The 13,095-nt window shown below is 43.5% G+C and overlaps 1 protein-coding gene across 6 annotated transcripts in view; it reads left to right on the forward strand.

Moving 5' to 3' along the window:
• The window catches only part of how (protein held out wings), a 133,797-nt gene that overhangs the window by 53,632 nt on the left and 67,070 nt on the right, over nucleotides 1–13,095 (forward strand). For all 6 annotated transcript variants that reach the window (XM_072306126.1, XM_072306127.1, XM_072306124.1 and 3 more), the window contains exon 2: nucleotides 11,646–11,779. In XM_072306126.1, the coding sequence (XP_072162227.1) occupies nucleotides 11,646–11,779 (134 nt within the window). The remainder of the gene's footprint in view (nucleotides 1–11,645; nucleotides 11,780–13,095) is intronic.

Consider the following 13,095-nt stretch of genomic DNA (forward strand, 5'->3'; position numbering starts at 1 on the left):
AGAGGAAGAGAGAAAAGGTATGAAGAGGACAACTCCTTTTCGTGGAGCTTCATCTCGGAGTAAGCATCGGCCACGATTCTTGCTGTTTAAGTAATGTATATCACCTTCAATCTGTGTAATAAAATATCAATCGACAGAACAGAGGCGTTTTGATATGAATGGAGTACACTCTCCGCAGAAAATCGCATACTGTGCTATACGTAAGGCTATCAAGTTGTAGGTAGTGCGATATTCAGATAATACTCAATTTAATTTCCAAGTAACTCAAGGTCATCAGATCAGACTAGGCGAATCTCCTTCTTCGGCTCACAATAATCGCGACAAGTGGACTACATTATGCAATATGGAGCAACTACATATATTCCTGGTTCATCCATAAGAACACCTGTCTAATCAGGGAAACTAATGTAACATACGTTGTCTCTGAAACGAATCTGCAGAGGTAGCAGTTCCTACCCAAAAAATTTCGTTCAAGTGGAGGAACATTGAGCGCCAAATCATACATTTATAATTATATTTAGCTGAGAAGTCTCATGTCTGCAATCGTTTAAGACTCTGATCGATTGATTTTTTTACAGTATATTTTCCGGAGGAAATATACTATTAGAAAATTAGACAGTTTGATTACAGTGATTCTAGTTAAATTCGTCCAAGTAAGGTCTGTTTCACATCTGGTTTCCTTTCCTTCAGAATGCTTATGCGCAGTAATCGTTGTATAAAACGTTATTTTTGGTCGCTGTGATGTGACATGTGAGTACGAAAATCTGTCCCTCGAAGCTTCTCATTAGCATTTCTATTTACGATCGTGATGCGACACTTTTATGGGCGATTGAATGACACGTATAGCTTCCCGTTTCTGGGATGTTTTTCTCGCCTGTCCCATCCGAACAGCGGAATGAGCCACTGGAAAGGTCGGACGTAAAATTTTTAAAACTGCAAATTTTGTTGGTTATTTCGCCACATTATACATTTTAAGAAATATTATTCTTAGGAAATTTCACGTGGAAACCAATGGAACCACTTCTAAACTTTTACGTCGTGTATCAACAAGGTGTCTACCGGTCCCAAAAGTCCCTGATATACCCGAAAGTCCCCAATTTCTTGTTCAGGTCCCCAAAAAATGACAAAAATTGTCCTAAACACCGGCATTTTCAAGTTTTTCCACCAGCCGCGGCGGTGCGGTATAACTAGGAATGAATAAAACTGAAGTGTTTCTTGGTTTTTCGTATGTTTTCATCGGTTCAACATGACTTGTAAAATTAGTCGTATAAAAACCTCTTTTAACGCTGTAACTAGCTCCTTTTTTCTCACTATTTCAGGGGGAAAGTCCCCGATTTTATTGAAAAAACATCCCTAAAAGTCCCCGAAAGTCCCCAATTATGGTTTTTTATAACTGGTAGACACCCTGATCAACGAAGGTATAAGCTTTTAAAGTTTCCAAATTATGTCCGACTTTTCCTGCACTGATTCGCTCCACTGTGCGCCAATCGGAAAAATTGAGTGATCAACGTAAGAAAAGCTGCGGTTCTGCAAAATGAATGAATTATCAAGGAAAGGAAGGCGGAAAAACTTGTTTGCTTGTTTTCATCGAGCGAGGCAATAGCTAGAGTTTTATTTACCCACTCCCTTTTTTGGAAGGAGGAACTGTAGCTGTATCTGAGCGGCTGCACCCTCGGAGAAATACCCATAATAGGCAATCCTTCTCTCATCCCGAGTGGGTGACAACAACAATATTAACGCCGTGCCATCCAACTCGTCATGGCTCCCCGTATATTTAACAAATGTGTAAGAATTCTTGGGGATTATCAAGTGAAGACCTTAGATCGATCTTTTGTAGTTTACCACTAAAGTCTCGGAAACCAATGTTAAAAACATTTTTTTTTTAAAGTTAGGCATAATTGGACCGCGTTAAGCAGAAAGGAACCAAGCCACATCAGCTTTTGCCAAATAATTGGACAATTCAATTTTTTTTACGAGAAAACGGTTTTGCGGATACATACATAAGAGTCGCTCTCACAGAGCGCTCTGCGACGCCTAACCGCCACAAAACTCGGTCCTGTCACAGGTCGTCAGGGAGCTGGCATCCCCTAATCTCATCCATAACCCTCTGTCGCCAAAGGTTTTGCGGATTATTGTGCAAATTTAAGCGAATTTACTGCATATTAAGAAGCAAATTTCTCAAAATTTTCTAAGAGATCCGCAGAAAGGTTCTCTCGTAAAAGTTAAGTTGCTCAATCTTTGGCTTTGGCTGATGTGGCTCGGTTCATTTCTGCTAAACGCAGTCCAATTCTCTTTCAGACATTTCTTTTTGTCAGTAATAAGCATCAATATACAGCAGTCACCTCAGCCTTCGTGCAGACGATGAGAATATTAGAGGCTGAATCCAGGAACCGACAAAAAGCTCAAAATATTGTGCGTTCAATAAAGGGAAAGGGAGCCCGAAAATAGCCGCGCGAGGCGCCCGTCAACCGTGGCTCCCGAGGCGATCATCCTATCGAGTCTCGTTTCTTCGCCTAATTCTTCGCGCCTCCTCAAATGAGATCTTCATTAATATCACTCCCGCTGTCGGATTATTAGCGTCTCAGCTTTTAAAATCCCTCCTCTCCTCTCCGCTCTGCTTCCCTGCCGCCCCCTTCCCCTCGTCGGCATCCGCAGGGCAGTTTAAAGTTCCAAGTTTCGTTTTCAGGACGAGTAGCCTATTCATACTTCTTTCCGAGGAATGGATCCAGTCTCCAGAGGCGATGCCTGCACCTTTCCTCTCAGCGTAATTGAACCGATTGTTTTCCAAATGGACTACATTTTGCAATTTGAAACTATAAATTCTTGCACGGTTTAAAAACAACGTATGTGCCATTAGTTTCCCCATGCACATAAGTGTTTTTCCAGAAGAGCCAGAATTTATAGTTCCAAATTGCAAAATGCAGTCTAAATCACGTAAGCGTCGAAATTGCGAATGCGAGGAAAACAAGAGAACCCGTTTTATTCGCTTTGTTGAAAACCTTCGAATTCCAAAAAACGTATGTTTTTTCAGAAGGATATATTGATCTCAGACATGATTGATTATACCAGAGAAAACAAAGAAATAATCATCCTTAATTCTGCCACAAAAATAGAGATTGGCATCCTTACCTACGAGAAATACTGGATACTCGAGTGACTGGAAGATTCTCCTCGTAACCTTGGCAAGTGCGGACCAATTTCCATTTTCGCTTTTCTCGTAGGCAATTTTCGGGGGAGGCGTTTTTCTTGGTCGAGGATTTATCCAGCGCGTTCGTTGGTGAAGCATCTGTTCCGCATAAACGGCCATTGAGCCGCAACAGTACAATAGGCGCGAGTTTCATAAACAATAGCCAAGAATGAGGTTAATAGGAGTATCGCGCCGCCAGAAGCCGAGGTCGAAGCCCTTAACCCCCCCCCCCCCCCTCACACCCTACCCCAGCTTTTCTCTCCGCTCTCCAATTAAATCCTATTATTATATATTAGTATTATTATCATGAAAGAACTGTAAACAATGAAAGAAAACGCGGTGAAATTTAGTGTTTCCGTCCCGACGAGCGTTCGTTCCTTTAATAGCTCATAATGTCACTCGAGCACCTATATTTACGATGTTACCTTATTTTTTCACTCATGCGTTTCTGAGTAGGGACAGGGCTCTAAATATATCGCCTAAAGTTGCGACTGTAGTCGTACTGATCGAAAGAAAACAAAAATAAGTTTTTTTCCAGCTGATTTTATGGCCTCTACCTCGGTGGGGCCTGCAGCCAAAAAATAAAAATGTATGCATGCGGAGATTGATTGGATCAGTCATCCCAAGAAAACTGTGCTTGTTGCGCAGAGGGAAATTATGAGTTACGTCAACAATGGCGTTGCTAGGGTCCGCGAGATGGTACAGGGAGGCCTGAACCCTCGCCTTCCTTTTGGCTGAATCATTTTTTTTAAAAAAATGGCGTTTGTCGTGATTTATAGGAAGGTTTACCATTTAACTCCCCCTCCCCCTACAATGAGAAATTTCCGAACGTAGATCCCCACTTAAAAAATGTCTTGCTATCCCGCTGTAGTTACCCGACCCTCAAGAAGTACCCGCTTTGCAATTGAACCACTTTGCAATAGGGAACTACCATTTATGGCTCATTTTCAGGATGTCTGAAAGTCCGGAAATAGTACTGATTTTTTAAGGGCGGTCCAGAAGCACTGAAAAAGTGCGGAATTCGCAAGAAGTCAGATTTTTTTTCATTGTTATCACAATTTGAGCGAGGTATTGAAATTTTTCGAATTTCGTCAATTGAAAGTACTGAAAAAGTACTGAATTTTCCTGCTGAGGAGGTACTGAATTTCTTTGGAATGTACTGAAAAAGGACTGTAGAAGTACTGATTTTTGGCCAACCTGTTTTAGTAGACACCCTGATTTTCCCAAAACAGCATTTGTATGTATCATTATTTTGCCAGTACTGATAAGTGATTTTATGGACGAATCAAAGTTCCCTATCGCAAAACGGAGTTCAGATTGCACTCTCAGGCACCCGTCATTCAGTGTCAGTCAGTTTGAGTCTAAGTGCTTTATTCAAAAAAGGCGGTCATGCGGCTAAGTTCTTCACAGCTTAAAAGCGCAAACTATACATTCCTCTCTTTTTTGTCCGTTTTTGTCTTCAAATTGTTTGCAAAGACCTACAGCGAAATGTGTCCTGGCGGGACGCGTTTTTTTTACTGGACCGTCAATTTTTATCGTGTTGCTGCGGGCGAGTAAATGACCAGTCGTTTCTCAGATGAAAGAACATAACTATAATGCAACATTGCAACTTTCCTCCTGATAATTTGTATTTTTACTTGGAAACTATTTAGAATTTCTCATTGACGCTCTTACAGACTTCTCAGCTAATTATTTTTTAAGTCAGTGAAAATTTTGAAAGAAATATTTGTGTAATAAAAATTTGGAAACAAGTGAATTTTGTTTTAGTTGATTTTGCAACCTCAGAACGAAGATACGTGCTTTCAACTGAGAAATGACGAATTGGGTCTCTTTTTTGTTCTGAGTGTGTGATGGGAGGGGGAGGGGGCAATGCGTGGCAGGACTGATCACTTTGTCTGGACTTTGTAGCCAACTTTGTCGAAACTGGGGTAATTTTTGATTTCCAGGAATATCTTCCATTCTAAGTGATCCAATATTTTTTTCTCCGCGTCAGGGGTGCAGATAGCATTTTTAAGAAAAAACAATTTCAAGACCTTTGGTTCGCCTTTCACGTACGAATGTCCGCTATGTTGCAATTATTACGTGATTTTCACAGCAATTTCGCAAAATGAATGTGTGCCATTTTCACTCGATTCTGCGGAAAATACGCGATTTTCATGTTGATGCGCGGCGGGCGGCGGCTTCCCGTTTTCGCACGCGACCAAAGGCGGGCCGCCTTTTTTCCACCCCTGCTCCGCTCTGCCACATTCGCATGCAGTCGGAAACTTCTTTGGTCCATACTGCCGTGCTAAGGGAAAACGCCGTATGAGCCTTCCTGCGTTGCTATATTTTCTTCAATACGGAACATATTTATTTGAAAAATTGTGAATAATTTTCTTCGAATTTTTCAGAGAATTTTTTTAGCAATTTTTCTCAAATATCTGAAAATTTAGGGAAAGATACATATAATATTTCTCAGAAACATAGGTTTTAACCGGGAAAATTTGGCGACTCTTGAATGTTCTCACGACGTCTTTCCGTAGCACGGCAGCAAATCGGAGGAACTTTTGAGACAACAAAATTTCGCCACTCTTGCGTCCTGAGGAATCACTGTAGGCCAACATCATGCTTAAGGAGTAATATTTTCGTGCGAATCGTACACTAAAAAAAAAAACCTCCGGCCGTGGAAGCCGTACTTACGGGCTGGACATATCGTCCGCGTTCCGGGCTCAGAGACCGAAAGTTCCGGGTGTAGCAACCGGAGCAATCGAAGCTACGGCTCCAGTATCCGGAATTTCTGGCCTCCGAGCCCGGAACGGACGGTTTGTCTCTGTAGCCGTAACTTTTTTCCAGTGTAAGTATCGGCAACGCCGGTCGGTCACCTGTGCCAAGTTAAGTTGGGCAAACGAGCTCGTATTGTCATATTAGTTGTATGACGGCGGAGCACTCGTCAATCGGTGTTACGGAGCCAAAAATGCCGCTCGTAGCGAGCACTGCTGCCGCACGGAGCGAGATTGAAGCCGAACATCCGGGCGCGAGCCGTGAGGGGGGGTTTTGAACATGGCCTTTTTACGCCAAATGGCAGCGTTGACGGTGATCGCGGAGTTGTTAGCGCCAGATGCTGCGGCCCCTCGGATTCCACAGAGGAACCAAAGGCCGATTATCAATGATTTGTCTCCACGGCTTATAAATTGCTGTCGTCAGAGCGTGCAATCTTACTGCCTCGGCCAACGGCCGCCAAAGCTCCTGCACAGCGCGTCATTGCAACGTAAATATTCCAATATAGAAGCTCTTCTCTTTTATATCAATTGTAAGAGAATAATTAAAGCTTATCTGCATAGACAAGAAAATTACGCATCCATGAATAGAGGAAGAAAGCACCAAAAATGTGACCAAAACCGTAGAAAATCGACCAACGTTATCGTTCTCTTTAAAATCTGTTAGAGAAAAAAAGAGGGAAAATGCTGGAAAAATTACGGATAATTTGTATAAAATCGCTATATAAAAGTTAAGTGTTTTTCGCGCCAATGCATACCTATGGAGCGTTGAAGAAGTCTTATTTTTGAAATTTCTGAGGGAAAAGGGGCTTTTAAAATGGGGAGGCCAATTTTAAAAATGGGAAGCGACGGCCTTCTTTTTTATTGGCCTCAGTTTCCGTCCCTGAATATTGTTAACGGAAACTCCTGCAATATTTTGTAGGTGGTTTGCTATTAGAGCCCGTTGCAATGCATTGATCTTTTCCTGTTTTTCAGTTTCCAGCAGAAATTCCCCTCCATTTGTCTTTTTAACTTTTAAATGCGTCCATAGACTTAAACGCGGAACAGAAAGGTAAGCGATGTATCTGAGCCTCCGATCCAAGGACTCAAACGGAACTAAGTGCGAATTCAAAAGGAACTATGTCACAGTAAGAAGAAGTAACCAACATCTTGCGTTCAGATGGGAAGTAAAACACTAAGTAACACAAGCTGTTGGTTGATGATTTTTGTGTTAGTTTGCCCTGTGTCGAATCGACCGAATCCTCGTGTTGGAAATCTGAGACCTCGTTGAAAATTAGTCGCCAAGATCGAAGCTTGAAGTATACCTAGCGCTAGCCACTCGCAACTTCGCAAGTCGCGACCTCCATGTTTGGGGAGACGAATAAAAGTACATAAGTTCCACATGACTTCTTCGTCATCCGATATCGCAGAGTGACCTACGGTTTGGGTCGATTTTACACAAAATTGTGTTGAGGAACCAAGTCCTTTGGGTTGATCTGACACAAAAAAGTAACACAGAGTAACACCAAACACAAAAATTCTTAACTGTGATGCATAGAATTAGCGTGCCTTTTGGTTTCACTTGATTTTATTCTCTTGGGCCTTGACTCCACGGAACGTCTTTCCATGGGATTTGTCCCAGGGAAAAATCTCACTTGCGAAGTTGGGGAAAATTTTGAGTTAGTCAATTGACTAAGAGTCATTGTGGAGTCCCAGGAACGATTTAAAAAGAGAATTTTTTTGTGTTGTTTAATGGGGGGAAAAAAGCCCAGAAGTTCCAATCCTTCGATTAGAACTCGGGAAAAAATCCCGTGAAACGTCTCGTGGAGCCAAGGCGTTGCACACGTTTCCTATCAGTTCAAATGCCCACAACTGTCCTTTTCATGGCGGAGTTTTTATGGGGAACTTTGCGGCCTTGTGAGCGGGGTCGCACTACTCGGACTCGCGGGGGCTGATGAATTGAGTCGTTCTCCTCGAGCCCTTGACTGTCCTGTCGTGCTAAGGAAAAACGCCGTATGAACATTCGAATGTTGCCAAATTGCTTCTCGGAAAATATTTATTTTTGAAGAAACTTATCAATATTTTTCATTGAAATTTTCAGACACTTAAGACCAAATTACGAGCAAAATTGTCTAAAAAATCGGAAGCATATTACGTATCAATTTTCCCGGAAATTCTTGATTTCTCGGAGGAAACTTGGCAACGTCTGAAGGCTCATACGGCGTTCTTCCTTAGCACAGTAGTATCCGAGTCCGGGGTCGGGGCTTGCCGGGTGTCGCGGTCGCATGTCGCCGTGTCCGTCAGCCTCCGCGTGTGGCAGCGACGAGTCGGCCAAGCGTGGCCAATGTCCACATCCTTTTGGGCGGGAGCCTGGACGCTGCCTCCTCCTCCTCTGACAAAGTGCTCTGCACCCAGCGCCTTTTCCACTGCCACCCCTTTCCTATTTCCATATTGCCAACCGTTTAATTCTGTCGCTCGAGATGTTACGCCATGTCTTGCCTCCTGCTCCGAGCCCACTCTCCGACGCACGGTGGGCGCCGCGTCTCTGAAGCCACTGCGGCCTCACCCTACTCGAGAGAACAGTAAGGCAAGGTACCCACGTAGGGAGAGCATGGAGACGTCGTTAATTTTGAGGTTAGATCGTGGAGCTTGTAGGGCCCAAAAGGGCAGTCAACCTATGAATGTAAATCGTCCAGAGTGGTACACTATCACAAATTTTACGATCCGTCGTTTGTGAAGTATACACGGAGAAAAAAACTTCGTGCATACGACCCGGATTTGAGATCATATGGATTTCTGAAGTTTTCTGATCACGCATCCGAAAACTTGAGATCGAGCTGCCGAGAGTCAGGTCAGACACCGAGGCACTTCGGTATGTACCGGAGTACTTCAGATGTGTGACCCGAACCCTTCGGTATATATCGAAGTACTTCAGATGTCTGACCCGAACTTCGGCAGCTGGACCTCAAGTTTTTAGATGCGTGATCCGAAAACTTCAGAAATCATGTGACCTCAACTTCGGGTCCCACGCACGAAGTTTTTTTTCTCCACGCATATTTGCTCATTTGTTGCGTAAATCTATTCATTTTTGCGGAAGATAGCTTTTCTATGAACTCTCTTGGCCATCTTGGTTTAATATTGGAATCTAGAGATTGGCAATAATCTTAAGTACTTTTTCAAGTGTATTTTCCGAAGGAAACGCACCTTTTTTTTCTGATGAGACGAATCATTTCCCTCCCCCCGTGAAAAATTTCCGTATTTCCTACCGCGGATGAACGTCTGTTTGAGTTGGAAGGGATGGAGACGGAGACGGCGACGGCGTGGAGGACTTACTGAAACCTGACGGTCACTTGACGAGGCCACTCGCTTGGATCAGGTGTGACGACACATAATTTTCATACCCACGGCGCGCGCTACGACTCTTTTTTCAAGCGCCCTTCCCACTGCTCGCCGCTGTGCGCCGCGCCGTCGTGCTCCGGGGCCGGGGCCCATCCCAGGTGAGTCCCACATCCTTCCGATCCAGCGCGACGCCCCGAGTGGGTCCCAAGACCGAGGAGCTGACGGTCCGCCGCCCCCGAGAAAAGCACACTGATCTACTTTTTGCGGCGGCCCCTCCCCTTCCGCCGTGCGCCGGCGCAGTCCCTCATCGCGGCTAAATGGGTCGTCAACGGCCGAGCTTTAGGCCACTCCCCTCCTCGCCCACCCACCGCCACCGCCTACGGAAAGCTTCAGAGGTGCCCAGCTTACGCAATACGCTGACGCCGGATGGGCTCCACCGTTAATTATTTGCCGGAGATTTATAGTGTTTCTGCATTAGGTGCCGTGTCGTGCAAATTGAATGTGATCGTCTTGGAAACCATAGCGGAACAGCGCGGCTTTGAGAAAAGTTATGAATTATACGGGCGTGACGCGGTGCCCTTTGCGGTGAATCCAGCGCGAAAAATTCCGTGCATGGAAACCTCCAAGAATACTCATAATGGGTAATGTGGGTATTTCTAATCGAATCATAATGCCCTAAAAGTAAGTAAATGAATAATGGAAAAAGCAATGATCAACATTGTGACATTGGTGAATCTAGATACTCGAATGGGGGAGGGGCGGAACAGGGCCGGATTAAGGGGATGGCCACATGGGCCGCGGCCCATGGCGGCAAATTATAGGAGGCGGCAAATTTTGCAATTTTTTTAAATGTAGGTATAAAAAAATCGGATTTAGAAAAAAAAATTACAAACGAGAGAAGGCGACAAAATCTCTCATTTCCTGAGAGTATAATAATTTCTAATTTTGTCGTCTTTCAGAGATACAAGAGACAGCACCTTTAATTATTCAAGTTAAGAGAGAAACCAAATAGTTAAAACACGCAATTTGGCCCGGAACGGCGCGACTTAGAGAGAAATGATGACGAGGACTTGAGATGAAAAGGAGAAGCCCTCGGCGCGGCGATCGGCATGTAACACATATTAGCGCCTACAAGACTGCACGAATACTTCACGCATTGCATCAAACAGAGTGCGGTCATTGCGGTCAGCGTAAAACGGATAGCGCCTACAAGACTGCGTGAATACTTCACGCATTGCGTCAAACACAGTGCGTTCAGCAGCGGTTGGCGTGAAACTCACAGCGCCTACAAGACTGTCGGAATACTTCACGCATTGCGCCAAACACGGTGCGGTCAGCGCGGCTCGGCGGCGGAAGTTAAAATCATTGATCCACATTTATGTTTGTTCTTTCATAATTTTTTCGTTCATTTCTTATGAATGGAAGGCTTTGTCCACGCAGAGATAGGTTTACGAAATTTGACTTTCGCGCAAAGTTCCGTGAACTTTTGCTAGTAGTGTTGACAGGGCTTTCGCAAAAAATGTGTCCAACACGAGTAAACGCGTCTTATGCACCCCTCCCTCGCTGGCACGTTCATTTGATGATTTTTATCGATGTTTCAAAACTAATGAGAAGGGGGCGGCAAAATACAGGCGGCCCATGGGCGGCAAGTAGGTAAATCCGGCCCTGGGGCGGAAAGGGGCTTCCCATAGAAAATTTTTGAAATTTTGAAGCACCTGATATGCAGTTTGAGTCAATTTTGTCATGAATAATTACCAAATATAAGCGACTTTCCTTCTTTTTTCTTCCGTTCCTCCTTTCTTTCTTTCTTCCCTGTTCTTCTTGATTTTTTATAGGCGAACGGAGGGAGGCTTACGCCCCCTACGCCGCCCACTTTGATCCGCCTATGCATTTTGACTGACGAGTAACAATCAATAGGTGAATATTTTTGGGGAGTTATTTCCTTAAAAACGGAAAGCGGAATCATGCAGTCATTTTTGGCAACGGTGTATTTTTTCTGCAACTAATAACAGGATCAAATGACACTTTTTGGCAACTGGAAATGGAGATTTGCGAAAGTTCAATGTCGTGTAGTTGGGTAATCGTTCAAATCTTAATAATTCCAATCGCGTCATTCTCTCTAATTACCGATTCTCTGCACCTCTTGTATCAGTGTGTGTGTTTTTGGGGCAAGAGAACTCTCAGCATGCGGTCCGTGATGCAAATATTTATTTTAAGTTGCTCGGATCTCATTCACGCGCGTGGACAGTTCCAAGCAAGAATGAGAGATCCAAGGTGGATGCTGTCAATGCCAATACACCCTAAGCAGATTCTGAACATTGCATCAATGACGCCTTTTCTAATTTCATTTTTTACCTTATCGTTCTGATTTTTTTCTGTTTCAGAAATAGCAAAAGTCCGATCAAATCTATTTCAAGTTAATGGTGTGAAAAAAGAACCTCTAGTGTTACCAGAAGCAGATGGAAATGTAGTCACGTTAACAGAGAAAGTATATGTGCCAGTTAAAGACCATCCAGAAGTAAGTCTCTTCTTTTTATTTTTATTCCTAATTTAAGACTTAACATTTTCAAAATCTGACTTTTTTACAGTGACAAATCATCGTTATCCCTTACTAGAACCCATTTTTTAAGTCACATTCGTGAATTTTCTCAAGTCTCGTGAAAATTGCCTTTTATGATGTTACTTTAAAGGCTTCCCTCAGCTTTCACTGGAAAAAAAAAACTCTTGGATCCAGAGCCCAGACTCTTCAAAAGTTTGAAAAGAAAAAATACTCTTGATTCCATCGGATTATTTCTTGAATCACAAGGAAATCCGCTTAATCAAGAGGCTTGGCTCTCGATTCAAGCGAAAATCCGATTGAATCAAAAGTAGTTTTTCTTGTCAAACTTTTTAAGAGTGTGGACTTTGAACCAAGATACTTTTTTTTCAGTGTCCGTTTAACACGATGTAAACCGCAGGAGGTCTCCTGTCCGCAAGGAAAAACCTGTTCAAGGAACGACCATACTGCCGTGCTTAGGAAGAACGCCGTATGTGCCTTCAGGCGTTTCCATAGCTCATTCAGTAAAGGACGAATGTACTGAGAAACTTGTGAATATTTTCCCTCAAATTTTTCAGAGAATTTTATTTGCAATTTAGTCTGGAATCTCTGAAAATTTCAAGGATAAAGTATGCATAACTCTCTTCAAAACTAAACATTTTCTGGGAGGTAATTTGGCATCATTCGAATGCTCTTACGGCGCACAGTGAATCGAGTCAATCAAAGAGGTCGGACATTATATTTTTACTTCGTCACATTTGAAATTTTAAGGGGTGTATCTTGAAGAAAATTTCACGAGGGAACCAATGGAATGGAGCCACTTTTAGATCCTTAAAGTTTTGTACGAACAGAGTTGTAAGTGTTTTTAAGTTTCCCAATTTTGTCCGACCTCTCCCGTTGACTTGATCCACTGTGCGGCGCTTTTCCTTAACAGTCCAGTGCATGGATACGATCCTAAGCCGTCAATATTTCCAACCTTTTTGAATTGTCCTCAGCGACGCAAATCTTGGAGAATCGGTGGTGTGTGTGTCGCAGGTTTTTACGTATGGAAATCGCGGTCAAGTACGGGATGCAATAGGTCACTTGACTCGCTCGCTGCCTTTCTGGTCAGAGTTTTGAATCGAGCTGACATTCCGCAGAGCCGCGCGGCCTCTCGCGGCGGATCGGGACATTAATCACGAGACTCAACTCAGGACATTTTTGGCAGCTAATGCATTTTTTCGAGCAATTATTGTTCTCGCATACCGAGAGAACTCGCCGCATTGAATTCCTGGAGAGAAAGTGCAGCGATTTTTAAA

Source organism: Bemisia tabaci, chromosome 1 (genome assembly GCF_918797505.1).
Source record: "Bemisia tabaci chromosome 1, PGI_BMITA_v3".
NCBI classification, from domain to species: Eukaryota; Metazoa; Arthropoda; class Insecta; order Hemiptera; family Aleyrodidae; genus Bemisia; species Bemisia tabaci.